Source organism: Calidris pugnax, unplaced genomic scaffold (assembly GCF_001431845.1).
Source record: "Calidris pugnax isolate Ruff unplaced genomic scaffold, ASM143184v1 scaffold41, whole genome shotgun sequence".
Lineage (NCBI taxonomy): Eukaryota > Metazoa > Chordata > Aves > Charadriiformes > Scolopacidae > Calidris > Calidris pugnax.
In genome coordinates, this window is record NW_015094509.1 from 10,308,403 (window position 1) to 10,326,694 (window position 18,292).

At 38.5% G+C, this 18,292-nt stretch overlaps 1 protein-coding gene across 1 annotated transcript in view; it reads right to left on the reverse strand.

Moving 5' to 3' along the window:
• Positions 1–15,205, reverse strand: part of RGS22 (regulator of G-protein signaling 22) — a 61,223-nt gene extending 46,018 nt beyond the window's left edge. The window contains exons 1-5 of the mRNA XM_014965208.1: positions 15,140–15,205; positions 14,179–14,207; positions 12,837–12,885; positions 11,537–11,599; positions 3,091–3,312 (exon numbers count right to left, since the gene is read on the reverse strand). Coding sequence (XP_014820694.1) covers positions 3,091–3,312; positions 11,537–11,599; positions 12,837–12,885; positions 14,179–14,207; positions 15,140–15,205 — 429 coding nt within the window. The remainder of the gene's footprint in view (positions 1–3,090; positions 3,313–11,536; positions 11,600–12,836; positions 12,886–14,178; positions 14,208–15,139) is intronic.
• Between the last annotated feature and the right edge of the window lie 3,087 nt (positions 15,206–18,292).

Below are 18,292 nucleotides of genomic sequence, written 5' to 3' on the forward strand. Positions count from 1 at the left end.
AGCAGTGAGCTGCACAGAGCCAGCTAGCCAAAAACTATGCCTAGGGTCTCACACAGAGAGCAAGCCCTCTGACTACTGGCCACAGTGATCCATAGCTGATTCCCTTAGAAATTACTCACAGCACATTTTTTAACTTTTTTTTTTTTTTCTTTTTAAGAGTGTACTTTTTCCACTTTTAAGAGATGACCTGATTTATTTATCTGAGGTGTATTTCTCCTTTTAGTGATGGTGAGGCTGCTGATTTGGAAGAATGCAGTAACTCCCTTTGTCCATAAAAACAGGTGAAGTTTGGGCAAGGATGGGTGCTACTTGCTATATCAAATAATCAGTTCACGTAGATAATGTTTCAAATTTTCTTTCCATGAGCTAATATTCCATTAGGGACAAGGCTTATTTCTGCCACATATATATCTGTAGGGGATTAAAAAAATCTGAATTACACAGAAAGTGGGTGGTTTCATTTAGAGAGAGAAAATATTTCAAAATATGGAAAGCTTATGTTGGCAGTGGCTCATACAATGTAATTTGTGGAGATGGAGACTAATTACTCCCAACCACACAGTGTATGCCTCCTTTTGGTAACTGACAAGCTTTTTTGGAGTATAGAAGATTGTCTCTTTATTTTGGCATTTAATATTTATGCATTTACTGACTCACAGCCCAGTTTTTTATCTGAGTAATTTGTAACATGTTCATGTCTGTACATGGCTGGTACACAAAATTCTGTATACCATCAGAAGGAAAGAAACTCTATTCTTTCCCCTTCCCCAGAGAAAGATGCTACATTTAATCTGATGGGGTTTGTTACCTTGGTTATCTTCCTTACCCAGTCAGCCTTAGGCCTTGCTGGGACCCAATCCAGTAAAGCTTTTAGCACGCGTTTAAGTTTAAGCATGTGTTTAACTTCCCTTGATTAAAGTTAAACACATACTTAAGTGCTTTGCTGAACTGGGGTTTCTCTGAAGTAAGGTATGTGGGATGCCAGCCAGTTTCTTTCCATAGTTGTGATCAATTCTACCCAACTCCACAGGTTTTTTTCTTAACATATTTTACGCCAAGTTGATTTTGACTATTGATAAGAAGATGCTTACCTCCATATCAATATTTGCAAGTGTGCATGCACACATGCTGAGAACTTTTGCTTATCTGTAAATTTCTGACAGTCTAAGAGGAAAGCAAAACACAGAGAAAAATAGCACTGGCTGTGTTTCTTGTGTAGAACATCTTTAAATTCAGGCTGTAGCCTGAAAGGCCTACTAAGATTCTCCAATCGTAGCTCATTTTCATTAATAATGCACCAGTGATGGCCACTCAAGGCGACTTTTTGTAGCAATGTAACGTTCAAAGTCAAGGTCAATCTCTCCAGTCAGTGAAAAGAAAGCAGTCAAAGCAAAGGAGACTGCGTCACCTGATGCCTGAAAGATCAAATCCTAGTTGATTTGAACTGAACTACTTGATGGAGTTGGTCTGGGATGACTTCTTCTAGTTCGGTCATAGTGTAGTACAATGAATGAAGCTGATTTCTTTCATTTCGTGTAGTTGCAGCAACAATTTTTTGGCATGATGTTTTGTAGGCTGTTTTGTCCCAGCTCAGCCTTGAGATGCCAAGCTGAACTGGGTGAGGCGTTTAGGTTACCCGTCTAGTAAAGGAGTCATCAAAAATAAGAAGAAACATCAACCATTCCCCCAAAAGGGGAAGAAAGCGTACCGAGGCGTGCTGCTCCTCAAAAGGCCATAATACTTCCCATCTATGGAAAATGGCCCAGAGAAAGAAATGCATTCTTAAATAATACAGGAGCCCTGTTGCTCCAAACCACATGAAAGGTGTCAGTATTAGTGAAATGGCTTTGAATTTGTCAAGACAAGCCATCCAGAGTTGCAATGAGGTGAGATTATCCCAGAGAGTGTTAACCACACTTGCACAAGCACAAATTTCCTCAGTTGAATCCTGAGAGCAAATAAGATATTGAGAACAGCTCTTCTGATTTTGTGCTCTCAAGCAAAATATTTGTGAAAATAATAATTTAACATGGTAGGGATATATGTGAGCCTTGTCCTTTTGTAGCATTTGTCCAGTTTAGGTGCAGATAATCGCAATTTCCCATTACTATCATTTTGTTAAACAGCATTGCCTTTTGACCTCTCTCAAAACTGTTTTCTTTTCTGAAAACCATTAAGCTAATAGTGGGCAAAGCAGCAGTCTGTCTAGCTTTCCAGCTATGACATAATTTAGAGCAGCCGCCTCCAAAAATGTAGCAAGAACTTAGGCTGGCCTTGAATGAAATGAACTAAAGTCACATCAGTCACACCAATGCAAAGTAAGCAAGAAAGGAATAAACTAAGTATTCCAGAGAAATATTTTTTTCTCCTCCAAATCTATTGTTTAAAGGTAAACTCCCACAAGTAATTATACTGTCTTTTAGTCTTGCAGGTATATATGGTGCTTTAATTGCCAATTTTAACCTGCTTAATTTTAATTTGGTGCTGAAGAAAGCCTTGAAAGTAAACAGGTAAGAACACCAAAACTGATAGTCTGAGGAAGTCTGAACAAGATCTTTTTTCTGAAATCTAACCTATATCTTTCCACTAATTTAGCTTTCTTGTGGCCAAAGATTATTTTCTCTGGGCATTTCAATTGATGCTAACCATGTAAATCTTTTGGGAATTAATGGAAGAGAGACTTATGTGTTGCCAGACCACAGATGAGCTCATAGCCACACAAGGAAATTAATTAATAAGGAAAGACTGAGATGCATTAGTTTCAGTCAATTTGCACATTCCAGGGATCACTAGTAAAGTCACTGTTGTCATAATATTTTTTCTTTTAATATTAAAAAGTATTCAGACCACACAACCTAATCCTGCCCTACAAAATCTTCAAAATTTTGTTCTACAGGATGTATATGTGTCATTCCATTCACTTGTCTGGTAGACACATGTGCATTGCAGGGCATAATTTGGCCCATCATTATGTTTTCCTAACATAAATTAACATTTTTCCCAAGCTACCAAGCCAAACACAACAATAACTACTGCCAGTATCTCTACAGTAAGATCTAAATATAAACTCAAGGGCTATAAGATGCTTACCATAGTGTTGTAATTTGGATCAATATTGAAGGTTGGAGAATTGCTGTGCATTTTGGAGAGCTGCCCATCATTCTTTGCTTTCCTCAGAACATCATAAATGGGGTTTGGAGGTTTCTGATCATGTAGATTTTTTTTCAGCTGGCTTTCCAGGCATTGTGGGGCATCATTAACTACTTCAAAAACCCCAAAGTCAGAGTTAAACTTAATTGGCTGGGCAAAAGTCTGCAAAAGAAGTTTGGAAAGTTTATAACATTGTAATAAGGGACATCTTTCATTTAAGAAAGTTACTTTTTATAGTATAGAAGCATCCTACAGAGTGCAAGCTGGTATTTTGAGACTTCTTTCTCTTGCCTGATGTAGTTCATCTTTAGGGCCAGAATAGTAATTTTTCTGCATTCTTTTTCTTTAGACTCTTTGCTGGATAGCTTTCCAAAGCATTCCTACTTTTTGTCTCAGCTATGCTTAATTGTCAAGAATTTAACTCATTCTAGATCATAGACTTGTCTTTTTCACATGCAAATAATAGATACAGATATCTATATAATATGTAGATATAAGAGATAATAATAGATATAGATATAATAGATGTCTAGAATACATAATTCACAGTGACTTTAGAATCTGTTCTGCAGGAAGCTACTTACCTATAGGATCAGATCTCCAGTGTTACTCTCCTATTCATTGGCACAAAAAAAATCAAAACTTGCAAAGATTAGCAATGAAACTGACCTGTTAAATGTGAGATGTGTTTGAGGAGGATGAATGTGAAGATTTCCATATGTAGGAAATTATTTTCACCATATTGTTACTTGTAGGTCAACCACCTACCAAAACCTATGGCCTGTAATAAGTTTTTTTGTACATCACTAGTTCAGTGAGATACTGTGTAACACATGAGGTAGACCAGATTTCATCTTCAGCTATGTAACTGTAACTGTTGTCAACTCCAAAAAACCCACTGCAGAGCCATCTTTCATCCTTTGAGGTCTGGTATTAGGTATTTTCCTGCCTTTTTTTCTAAAAGACTAGCCTTCAAGTTCTCTTACTTGAAATGAAGAGGGAAAATATGATGGATTTTACAGAAGTAATGGGTGATACCCAAGACAGGTATGAATATGATATTATTTACAACCAGTGCATATAAGCATCTCTGCATTGAGCTGGAGAACAAGGTGGCATGTTGTATTTAAGAACTGAAGAAAATCCTGGCCTTATCCAGACCCAGTGCCAAAATTCTTTTTGGCTTCATTCCAGACACGATCCCACCTGGTGTTTGTACAGTTGTCATTCCCCTGCACTTAATAAGATTATTTTATTTTTTCAAGCACTGCATTTTTCATTTCCTTGAACATTTTCATATATCGCATATATACACACAAAGGCATAATTCATATACCTACTAGATATGCTGAATATATGCTACATATAATACAGAAATATATTACAGACCAATTTTATCCTTTTTCACACCCATATAAGTCCAAAGTAACCATGTCGGTGTCAGCTATTTTGCTGCTTCTATTTGAAGCCCCCTTAGTTGATCAATGTCTTGTAGAGCAATGCCCAGGATCAAACCATGTGGCTGCAACATGTGGTTACAACATTCCCTACTTATCCTATAATGTCTCACTGTGGAACCTCAGCCTGGCAAAGCACGTAGCTTGTGGGAGCTCTAAGTGTATGGTTAGTGCCTATGACATCAGACTGTCACTGCTCAGAGCCATGCGTTGAATTGCATTAGTCTCTTTAGTTACCTAACTTTAGTTGAAAATCATGGCTTGGTTTTTGTTCTCTGACACCTTGTGCCTCTTTTGGCATTAATTTTCTCCAGGGTACTCTGCACGTTTTAGTGCTTTTTCTCCAGATGTACTGAACAGCACTTTAAAGAGGCTTTTATGTGCAGTAAGTAGATTTCTCTATACTTCATTTAAACTCCCTCCCAATTCACTGTGTATACATTTCATTTACTTTCAAACCTAATTTGGGCTGCTACCAACTTGTAAGTGACTAACTGTGCAACCTTAATAACCTCCAAATGTATTCTTTCTTATTTGTTTTTTTCATGATTTTAAAAAGGAAACAGAAGAAAATATACTAAGAAACAAGGTGCTTAATTCTTTCAAGATTTGAAATGCTCTTGCTTGTGGAGAAAAGCAAACAAAGTGCAAATTCCATAATATAGGGCTATGTGACTAGACATGACTAGATTATTTTAGTTCCATGTTATTCAACTTGAAAACTAAGCAGAGACGACATTAATTTATCACACACATCTACTTTTACTTAATCCTAAGTAACTTACTCTAGATCTAGGCTTTTCAATACACATTCTAATTAACTGAACAGAAAACATACGGCAACTTTAATGTAGTGAAACAGATGCTGGTGACAATTTTTAAAATGAAAGTTATTGCTATTCTGGGTGTCTGACTACAAATCATTTGTAAAACACATATGCAAATTGAACAAAAGAACATACACTGATGGAATAAGAGGATTAAGACTTGATACACTACAACTTGACTGAAAAAGGTGGTTCTAGTCCAGACTTTTGGGTTCTGGGCCAAGATATAGTTACCTATCTTCAGAAACATTAAGAAGCACGCATACTGCTTGTATCAGTCAGAGAGTAGCCAGTAGATCCCCTCTACTTGACAGTAGTAGGACTACATCTGGAATACTGCATCTGGTTTTGGGTCCCCGGTACATGTATATGAGTAATGATCATGTATTTAAATAAGTCCAGCAGAAGCCACTGAGATGGTCAGAGGCTGGAGCACTTGCCCTGTGAGGAGAGGCTGAGGGAAGTGGGGTTGTTTAGCCTGAAGAAGAGGAGGTCCTCTGGGCGGACCTAGCAGCAGTCTTACAGTACTTACAAGGAGGTTACTGAGAAGGTAGACCCAGGCTTTTCATAGAGGTGCATGGTGGGAAGACAAGAGAACCACGGTCATACATTGAAACAATAGGGGTCTCAACTGGATATAAGAAAAAGAGTAATTGTGGGATGATTAGTATTGGAACAGGCTGTCCAGAGAGACTATGACATCAGTTGTCGGAGGATTTCAAGACCAATTGGAGAAGGTGCCAAGCAACCTGGTCTCAACACTAAAGCATTGACCCTGCTTTGAGCAGGAAGTCAAACTACAGGCCTCCCCAAAAACCCTTACAGCCTGAGTGATCTATGACTCTGTAAAAATCCCACCAGCCAGAGCATCTCATCAAACTATCATACAAAAGCATTTTAGAATAGTTAAAACCTTTCTGGAGAAGAGTATTTCACTTGCTTACTTCAGAAAACTGAAATGATAAATCAGAATGGTTTTTACAAACATAATAAAAGAAGAGGTAAGTCCTGATCTCCTTAACTCATCGCATGACACAAAAAAAAAGTGATAATGTTATGACAAAAGTCAAATGGGAACACACAAAAAAGAGTAACTCAATTTCTTGTAGGAAACATTTTCCCAGCTACAGGACAGGACAGAGAGGATCAATCAATCCATTTCCCTCTCAGTATGGGAAAAACTTGGTAGAAAAACACCCAATCTAACCATTCCCATACATTACAAGCCACAAAAAAAAAATCCCGTTCAATACCCTGTAGCAAATGTTAAATCTTTTCCACAGAAGCCAAGTGCTGTAAAATCTACAATGTTTCACAGGACAATAATGAGAGAGGTTTATAGCACCACCAATATACTAGGTCATTGCAATAACGAGGAATATCTTCAGTGAAGATGCCTTTGTTAAGAAGTGGATGATAGCCTGCACTATAAAGGAAGGGGAAAAAACTCTCTGTGCCAATCTAATATACTAAGAAATGTCTTTCTTACCCTACATTTGGCAAGTGCTTTGGCTTTTTACAGACAAGTAAAATACACTAACCAAAGACTAAGGGTATCAACGCATTCTTCCCTACATTCTCTCTCTAGTTTGGGCCAATTTTTGATCCTTTGAAGATAGAGAGGGAAAACTCCAGAGCCAAATTATACCTCAAGATGTTAAGAAAAAACAAATGCATTTTGGCAGGAGCCTTGAAGCTTGGGATTCATACATTATCAATTTAGCACAATAAATAGTACCAACAGGGACTTGAGAATACCAACAAATAAATAGTCCACAGAGACTTTGCAAACAGTTTCACTCACAGGCAATTCTCCCCTTGAACCCATTATGATCAATGTAACTCAGTATAGTAATCTCGGCTTCAGAAAAAATCTCCAAGCAAACAACAAAAGCTGCTTTCAGACTGTGGTACACCAGGTACACCAATACTATTAATTAAACAATCACGTGTACATTTTTGCCAGCAATGAAATTTCTTAGTTGTCAAATGCACGTTGAATACGGTTTCAGCTGAAGAATAAATAGAATACATAATTTTGAAACCTGAAGTTACACACTTAACTGAAGGGAAGGCAAATTTCCCTCAGTCCTCCCAAAACAGAAACCAAAACAGCATCCATCACCATGTTGCCAGGATATCAGACATATAAATCTTACAGTTCTCTGCCTTAACAGTTTTCAGATATACTTAACTCCAGATACACTTAACAAATGTGTAAATATGCTCACCACATCCCACCCTGAGTAATGTAGTTTGACCCCAAGAGAAACAGAATGACCACAGCTTGGCTGCCTCTTAGGTTAAGGCCCTGAAAGGGTGGGAATTAATAGAGTCCTCATCCAGGAGCTTTGCCAAAACTTCCTTAAGATGGGTATGCATGTATCATAAATAAATGTCAGTGAGAGTTCAGACCAGAAGAGAATTTGAGCAGCTCTAGAAAGTGCCTGGAAAATTCACATTTGCATGTGGTCAATGGCAAATCTCCCATTGACTTTAATGAGTCCAGGATTTCCCTTCTGCTGATGAGTAAGGCAAAAGTCACAATCACATACCACAATTTAATTAAGAGAGAAGAGGAGAGCGTTTTGGATAAGCCCACTATCAATAATAAAAGAAGTTGGGAGGGCTTTTTAGGCTTCCTTTAATATCAAGGACATCAAGCAACTTTCAGTGCTGGGCAAGACTCAACATAACATGCACTAGCGCCTCATTGATGTAAAAGCCTTTTTAAGGGAGGTTGTATTGGTGTGTGCAGCCTCCCTCCTCACACCTGGAAAAGGCAAGAGGAAACTAACGAGCACAAATCGATGCCTTGAATTGATACTTTGAATTATTCACAGCCATCTTCAAAGCAGAGAAGGGCCTGAACCTTGCGGCAGAGTGGATTGCTTTTTGCTTTCTGCCCTTTCCCTCATCTGCTACTTGCCTGGTTTTACTCTTGACAGCACCAGGTTTTCAGGACCATTCTGTTTTCAGAAAGACCGATTGGCCCAAACTTTATTATATGGGCTTTAATTATTTTCAGAATCATCACCTGCATCAAATCCTGGATCCCAGACTATTCAGCAGAGAGCTTTTATGGTGAGAAGACTTTCAAAAGAAGCAGTCTTCAAATCTGATGTTGATAATATTGTGGTCACTTGTTGGCTTTCTACTCCAAGGGAAACCCACAGCCAGGAACTTGCCACCAATAATGCCATCTCCTGAAATACTTCAACTGAGGTGCAGTTAGCTTTTCTGTCTCTAGGGCAACTCCTTGAGGTTGCAGAGTGTTATTTTCATCAGGACCTGTTCCACTAGTAACTGGAAAATGAGTGGTAAGGTCCATGCATGGTCTTGGGGTGGAATGAGTAGCAGGCAGTTTGAAGAGCGCAAGAGAAACAAGTTGACGTTAGTGTGCTTTCTTGCTGAGGCCACCAACACTGAGCTGGAAGGCTATTTCTGACTTCTGAATTTTCATTGCTGGATAAACATGTTCTTGGATGTTTTAAATACATAGACCAAAGATTCAAATTCTAAGGATGCCTGACAGGCTAGAAATGGAAATGTATCCAGGCCAATGTTTCTCTTAAATCTTTCATTTTAGATTAGTTACTAAGGAAGGTGTAACTCGTTTGTATGTCATATAATTTGTTTCTGCTACTGTGAAATCACTTTACTACTGGAAACAAGTGCCCTCATGAGGGTTTTTGTATTATTTTATCTTTCAGAAATATTTTCTGTACAAACTATCCTTTATTACAGTATGTAGATCTTTGGAGTAGCTAGATATTCATGTCAGATTGTATTGAATATCGTTATAATAACAGGATCACTTAAAGGATATACTGTAAATAAAAAAAATAAAAAAAAAATCTGCTGCTGCTGCTATAGCAAGTCCCCAGTGATACAATTTTCCATACACTAGGGGTGCATTATAAATCAACGCAGAGGCAGTCTCTTAAAATAAGCACATGCTACCCCTGATTTCTTGTATCAAGTCACACAATATTTTCAGTTTAACTTGTTGCCTAACTACTAGCACACCTGGGTAATACTGTTCCCAGGCAACAGCATATAAGCACAACAAGAATAAAGCAATGGAAATTTCAACGCGGTCTTTAGTAGAAGCCTTCTGAGAAGGAGAGGGAAATTGGGAATATAAGGTATTCAAACCACAGAACTCAAGGCATTAGTAGAACTTAATTGTGAGGAGGGTAAATATTCAGAAAAGATCAAAGAGAAAATAAAACCAATTATGAGAACATTACGGATAAAAATCGCTAATAGAGCATCTGTTTTCATAAAGATATGTAAATATATAGAAGAGAGACCATGTGTCATCATAGAAACCTACCAAGTCTAACAGCATAAAACAGTGTTTACTGAGGAGTGTCTTTGAACTCTGTTCTGAGGGCTTCCAGAGCTGTCAGAAGTGCCTGGATGTTTGCTGTCGTTCAGAGCTGCTGAGCTGTGCCAGGACTGCAAGCTGAGAAGCCTTCTGAGGCTAAGGAGAATTTTAGCCTCTAATTGATGTCCTGAAATCTGTGCATGTCCAAGGAGACCCAGAGGTTAAGCAGGCTGAACCTCTTACCTGCTCCATCCTCTGTGATTTGGGGAAAACTTGGACCATAGTTTCCAAACAAGCAGCAAAGGCATGGAGGATGGTATTCCTGTGCTGAGAGCAATCTGGCACGTGGAAGAAGGCCTGAGTTTAAAAGCTATGTAGTTAGGCTTAGATTTAGGCAGATATGCAGATGCAAGGAGGGAAGAAGTGGGGGAGAAAAAGGGAAAAACACAGCCCTCTCACCACACATTTTCTTCTGTCTTCATCTCCCTAGCTTTGTAAAAATTATTCTTAGGAATCTTGCAGCGTGGTGAAAGCATGTAAAGGCTGAGCTCCTAAGAGAAGCCAGTATTGCTGCTGTGCAGAAACCCCACACTTTGATATAGAGTTAATACTTCCAGATTCTATTTCAAGATAAAAAATTGGCATGAGGATGGCCCTTTCTACCATCCTTAGTTCTGCAGCTCCCATTACATGTACTTTTACACGAATCTGTGATGTGGCTTAGAGAGAACATCTATGTCAAGTTCAGTTTGGTAAACCTGAATCGTAACTGAATTTATTTCAATAGTGGCTGTACCATAGTCTTAGTTCCAAGGAGCATCAAGGAATATTCTGCCCATTCCTAACGCTGGTGGTGATTCCTACCAAAGAAGTTGCAGAAATGGATAAATGTTCTCATAGTGCAGCTTGTTGGGCTGAAGTACTTTAGGAGGGGGACAGGCTGTGGGTCAGCTCTGGGGCAAATAGGCTGGGGGACCCCATGGGAGCCATGAGTGACACTGTGGAAAGGTCTGTGCCACCTTCTAGAGCAGTACGGGTGTGAGGTGTGGGGATGGAGAGAACGGGGAGACTCAGGGCCAAGACTACCAAGATGAAGTTGGGTGAGGTTGCTGCGTTGAGGGAGCAGGACATTACGTGTGACTCCCATGAGAGTGTTTGAGGCAGGGCACTTGACAGGGAAAAGGAGCAAAATATAGGGCAACTGGTTAAATATAGGGCACTGGGTATGGTGGTTTGATTGCAACCAGATCAGCACACAGAAAAGAGCGTAAGGCTGCATCCTTCTAGCTGCAGATGGGAGGGGAAGAGAAGGGGAGTGCCAACTTCGAGGTCTTCACAGCCATGAAGAGAAACAGAGACGGTTCCTGAGGTAAAGTGATTATTGACCACTTTAATGGTCAGAAGAATGTAAAAGGACAAACATTTGTTATGTCAGCGTGTCATGGTACTGGAATAAAAGTAGACTTCTTATGCTTTTTATAGAAATATTTATATCTCTTTGTCCTAATCATATTATTTTGGTGCACTGTGATTAAAATATGCAAATTTGCAAGAGAAAATCTGTCTCCGGAAGTCCAGATACTATGTTATTTTTCCTGACAGATGACAACATTATCTGTTAATAATAACTCTTGCTACTATTAAAATAGACATATGGTAAAGGCCATTTAATTTCTCAATGGCAAAATGCAAAATGTTCTAAGCAAAATGCTACTAAGCTTATTAAAGTGTTTCTTGTATTTTGCAAGGAACTTCTAAAAGGTACTTACCGGAAGACTCAAAAATTCATTAAAGTAGTCCACAAGCATATCATCTGTGGCTAAGTATTCTTCCTACAGAGAGACAAAACCACAAAGCAAGGCTTGTACTAATCTGCACTAACACGGTTTGAATGCACTGTTGCCTCAAACAATGACTTTTCCATGAGATATGACATGCAAACTTTTGCAAAAGGTTATTTCCCACTTTTGAGAATATAATCATTGCAACTTGGTTATATTCTAGCCACTGCACGTCACTGAGGTCCTAGCAATTTAAAAAACACACATGAAGGTAAATCCTTTGCCAAGAAATTTACAAATAAAGGCTTCATGAACCGAACAGCTTCAATGTGCATAAGCTAACAGTCTAGAAATTCCCCACATTATACTTTTTTCCCCTCGCATCTGGGAAGGAGAAGAGTATAAAAGTTCACCAGAGCCTGCTTCTGCTCCCGCACTGCTGCTTGGGGATGTTTGGAATAAAAGGGAGTTCACTGATCTGTAATTTGGCTTACCAAGCAAGCAGTATGGGCCATACTTGAAATCTGACAGAACTGGGAGGCTTCCTGTTGACCTCATCAGAAATGAAGACTGCATCTGCAGGTGGTTTCGTACCCTTTCTGACCCCTGCATTTTCAATCCTATTAATAAGACTCAAAAACTGTAGAACAGAAATTAATTTTTTTGCTATGACAAATCAACAAATATCGATTGCAATCTTATTTCCACTGCACTAAATAGCACCACCACCGCCCTCATTTCGATTCAACAGAAGGTACAAGTAGAACATTATTCCATCGATGCTCAGAAATCTGTCTTCAGTATAATGAAGACTTCTGAACAAGTTTTAATAGTTTCAGTTTCTTGAATATTCTGTTATTTCTGCCTTGAAACACCAGGAGAATGCCCCTAAGTCAAACATATTTGCTGATATAAGCAAAGGTCTTGTGACACCAATCTTTTTTTTCTCTTTCTTAAGTTCATTTTCTTAAGTTCATAGCACTGAAATGCACTAGGGATGAACAGTGTGTTAAAGGGAGGTTATGCACAGTGTATGTGGTATCACTTACAGGCAGGCAGTATCTTGATGCAAACTCCACAGTGTCTCCACCTAATTAGAGACAGCTTGTACTTAGGTAAGGAAGAAATCTTGAGCTAATCTACTTTAATATGAACTCAGGAAGGCCCCTGCGTGCTGCATGACAAGACAGAACCAGACTTGATGGTGTTTGTCCAGCCTTAGTCTGCCAACATTTACTCCTTAGCACTCGTGTTTGTTGCTATGACCGATACGGGACAGGCAAGTTACCTCATGCTCGTTCCTGGAAAATGCTGAACAACACGGAAAGCAAGGTTTTCTGCATCACACAGATTGTGCTTTATTTGGATCACAGGCCCATGGTCCAATGCAGCCTCAGTACCACAGACCTAGAGATGTTAGGGCCCTAATTAAATAGGAGATTTTACCAAAGTGTCTAACCCAAAGCATTTTGAAGCCAACAGAAAATCCTCACACTAATGTTGCTAGGGAATCAATCAGTTCCAGAAATCTCAATTCAGTATGTATTAACACAATTAATAAAAGAAAGTCATTAGAAACAAGCTGCAGTCTGCCTCGCATTCAGTTTGGGTAATGCACAACTAGATTTGACACTGAAAAGGATGAATCTGAAGATGGCTACATGTAATACCCCATGTGAATATTTTATTGTTTTAAAGAACTTATTCAAAAAAATTCATTTATTACTGGTTGAAGTACAAGCTCTTTAAGATTACGCAGGTAACATGTGTTTTTAATTTGCCAAGGATATAATTCTCTGCAGTCCCATATAACAGCAAGAAATGTAAACACGGTGGTTGATTAATCAATAAAATGTTTATGATCTTATTAATGCAAGCTTTATTACTTACTGATCCTACTGCATCTATACACAATATACTTTCCTCTGGGTTTTGGAGGGGTTTTTGTGGTCAGTCTAATTTTCATTTGAAAGCATAGTTGCACTTTCATATGTGTACACTGTAGGTTATGGAGTTCCATATACAATACTACAGCTTAGATTTTTGCTTCAGGAAGCATTTTGTTTCATTTCTGCCCATGCCATTTTTCCTGCTGCACAATCCAAATTATAACTAGAAAAAGCTGCCTTACAATTGCAACTGGATGTCAAGGTGTGCTAAAAATTGGTCCAAAACTGCAGTTTTGCCTTCATGCAATTTGCATACAAATAGGAATATCCTGGGCCTGATTTCTGACACTCTTTTAAAATTGAAAGGAATTTTAAAATCCTTTCAGCAATGGCATACAACTATTATAGATATTTTGTGGAAAGAAACCTAATTTCTATTTATAGTATTTGATAGCTTTCTCTATTACTGCCATCATGAAAAAATATAGAAACACAGAAATATTATTAGACACCAAAAGATAATCCGAACATGGGTAAAAGTGGTACCATCTTGAAATGCATAAATAATACGTAGAGCTAAATATCTGCTATATATATCATTTATCTCTACCTGATTTTGTGTTGATTATTTTATGATAATAAATAGTATAAATAAAATATCTAGAGGCTCCCCAAAGGAATAGAAATACTTTAAAATACACAGTTACAAAGGTAGCCAAAATGGGAAGAGGCAAACATTACCTAAGCCGCAAGATTTTAGGTGTCATTTCCTATGAGGTAACAGACAAACATATCTGCCTTTCAAATGAGAAGACAAACATCAGGGAAATCCTACAATGAGCTATGAGCAAAGGGCAGAAAACATAAAGTAAGGAGAAGATTGTTAAATCTGACATATCAAACCTTCCAGCTGATTGTTTCCTTTCTTCATCCTATTTCACTTTCCTTTCCGTTTCCATTCTTATTCTCCATAGGTTCCTGTTACCTTTTTTTCCTAATTATTTTCAAACCAAGTATTTTTCTCTCTTGAAAATTGTAAGAAATTGCTCAGTATTCCACACTTACACAGAGGAAAGAAATGAGAAACAAGACAACAGTTTGCAAAAACTTATTTTTTGCTCTACAGTTGCATGACAAAATGACTGATCAAGCCTTATAAAGCATACTTACAAACACTTCTTCTGTTATACATGGAGGCTCTGAAATAGAAAAATGAAACATCATACGTTATCCAAGCAATACAATCAAGCTTGTTCAACTATGATTACTGAATAGAAACAAAAAGTAGTGAGGCATGACAACCTTCCTGGATATTCTGAAATAAAATTACTCAGTCTGAGGAAAAAAAAATAAACTCTAAGAAAACGTGGTAATGTTGAAGCATACATTAAAAGGTTGAGAATCACAAGAATGCTTTAAATATAATTAAAGTATTAACTAGATTATTTTACATATAAATCAGTTCACTTCTTGTCAGCTTTCCTCTCCAAAATCGATTACTAGAAGTTTGCTGGGTTTAATGAAAACACAGATTTGTGTGAGACTCTGGGAGCCTCAAACAGCAAATATTACGAATCGTATGATAAAATTAAAAAAAAAAAAAAAAAACAAACAACTAATTGTGGGTGTTCCCAGATAACCAAATCTCACTTGTTCTAGGAGAACAAGTCTGCCTGACGCAGAGCTGGAAAGCACTACCTACCCGTGGTAAGCCTCTTCGACCACATCCCGGATCTACCCACCTCCGGGCCGGCATCCACACCTGCATGCTTACCACCTCATCAGCGGAGGTGAAATCCTGGGCTAGGGACCAGAAAGAGAAGCTGTGGAGCTGCTGGGCCTGCCTGGGGAGTGCTGGTCTGTGGCAGGGAGGGCTGGCCCTGCTGCGTGGCTCAGGGCAAGCGGGGTTGCTATGGCACTGCAAACAATGCACAGGATGAGCCGGGCAGCAACCAAATGCTTCTACTGCGGGTGGGAAGCAGGCTCGGACACCAGGCACACCGCTGATGTGGTCCCAAAAGAGATGCCTGTGAACTTAGGAATAGGAGGATATTTGCAGCAATTGCTCTTTTCTCAATTGGCCTAGGCAGTTCTTATTCTAAAATGATATTCTACCTTCTTCTACCTTAGCAAAGCCCTTCAGCCACATGAGACTTTGCCTTAAATATAAATATCTTAAAACATACAACAAACAACTGATGAATTTACATCACGTACCAAGTAATTCTGCACCTCTAAGCAGATTGTGAGGCTTGATCCCAAGTAACAAAGTCAGTCCTACCTGTGGTAGAGAACTTCCACTGCAGCTAAGTAAGAAATAGCAAGGAGCTTCATATTCCTAAAGCCCAGATGAAACTGGGGCTGTTCCCCAACAGGATCCATTGCAATGTACCAGAAACACAACCTGCAGCCTAGGCAAAGCCTTCGCCCTGCTGCCAGGGCCCAGATCGAGCAGAAATCCAAAGGCAGTTGAATTTTCCCTTGGTTAGGAAGTTTATAAATAGCATATGTGGAAGTGGAGAAGACATTAAGAGATACAGAAGAGAGTCTACTCCTAGAATGTTAATATATAAGAGAAAGTCTCATTTCTGGTATGGTCAGCTAAAGCCGTACACAAAGAAGGAATTCAGGCTCCTATATAAGGTTTTAAGTGGACTTCAGGTGTTCCACAACTGGGATCAGAAAACATTCTACCTAGTATGTATCTGACCCTAGAACTGCTTAAATTCTTCCGGCACCTTCAGGTTTTTTGACATGAAAATTCCCTCAAAGGTCCTACTGCTGCTTACTTCCAGAACAGCACTGATTTCAGTAGCTTGGCATAAATCCCACTGGGACCAGTTGTACAAGATGTCACGTATGCAAGTTACTTGAAGGGCTCCTCTGAGAAGCCTAATCCATCTGTGGCCAGGAAGTGCCCAAGATGCACCAAGAGCTTCCCATTCCCAGTAAACTCTATCATTTGTTTCCCCTTTCACAGAACTGTTTAGTATCTCCAGCGGTGAAAAAAAGTTTTATTTTAATTCATATGACTTTGGTGGAATCCATGGTCAAGTAAAAACAGAACAAATACACATGCTCAGGGACTATAGCGTAAAGTCCAGGAAACAGCAACTGTTAAAAATGAACAAGCTGCAAATAAAATATCATAGAGGCAGGGAAAATGGCTTCATCTTCTAGAAAGATACGGTATTTTGCACCCTCTACTCTAGAGGTACATTCCCACTCCTGGGGCTGCCTGCCCGAATACCATGATCACTGCTCTAATTACTAAATGCCAGGGTAACGTCTCTTCTGAGTAGCTTGGTGGAATGCTGTTAGCTTCTGATTCGTTTTTTTACACTGAATTGTTTTGTGGTTGGCTTGGTTTGTTTTTTTTTTTCACTTAAGGGAAGAACGGTCTTTCGAAAGACCTAACAGATAAGCCAAATAGTATCATAGCCAAGACACACATTTCAGCCAAAAATTTGATATATATGAAAAACATATTCAACAGAAGCAATGAATAAAATATAAAGATTCAAACTTAAGTGAGCTATAGGCAATTTGAATAGCATGATCAGTATTCTAATGAAGCATTAACTACCCTGTAGTTCTCTGCATGCAAATTCTATTCAATAAGACATGACAACAACAGGTTAAAACTGAATGGCAAATATTTCAACACATGATTCCTTAGTGTTGTGTATCAGGACATGTTCTATTGTGATTATGAAGTAGTTCGAGTAGGTACACCTAATGTATATGTTAGAGAAATATGTATACCAGGATAGTCCATAAAATGTAAAGTGAAATCTTTCCAACAGGTAGAACTGTACTGCATTGTATACGATTGCATTGCCTCACAACCAAACTATTTAATATGATTTCAAATGCTTAAGCTAATGTTCATTCCACTCCTTTCCCCTCTGCTTCTTTTTCTTTCTGATGGGGGTTTAGATTGTTATACATCAAAGACTTTCTCCTAAACTTCCTTAGCTGCTTGCAATTTTTGAAGAAAAAGCAACAGAAACGTGACAAAAACGTTTGTTTTGTTTTTTTTTTTTTAAATTAGAAATGGAAGCCACAAATCAGCTTAGCTAGAATTGAAGTTTGGAAATGAATTAATAAAAAAAAAAAAAAAAATCCCTTTTCTCTCCTTCTGTCATCTGGTATATTTTGGTATAAAACTCTTAGGTCTTTGTTCTCTTCATAGTGTACTTCAAAGACTGCATTTTGGATTAAGCTCATCAGGAAATATACACTGCACTCTCTCACAGAGAATCTATTAGCAGTCCTTTTCTTATTATCTTAGGTAACATACATTTAGGTCAAATATTTTGTGTGCGTGCATTTCAGTCCTGATTTTATGTTGCCAGTCAAATGTTCACCAGCTGATGAAGCTGAGATATAAAGATTAGCCTCATTTTCCTACTTTTTCTCTTTCCATGCTCTTCTCTCATTTTCATGTTGATGATCGTTTATCTTAGCAGAACTGCAGACTTACAGAATGCTCCATAAATATAGCCAAAGCTGTGATCTATTCCAAAAAACATCAGATCTTATAGAAGAGATGAATGGCTAGACAGGATGGAGAGCAATTTCTCAAAAAGGTGATACCACTTAAACTTTAGACAAGAGAAAGCAAAAAGACTAGAAGTAGATTTCAAGTAGAGCAAAAAGACTAGAAGTAAGTTTCAAATTATTAGCATTTTGAGGAATTATGATCTAGCAGAGGGTCAGCACAGGAAAACAAATGGGAGGAAAACAAATTGGTTCTCTCCATCCCTGCTGGCATCTCCCTCCTCTGCTCATTACTGAAGAGCCATTTAGAGAGGTGAACTCTCAGTCAGGACTTTAATCTGCCATTGTCACT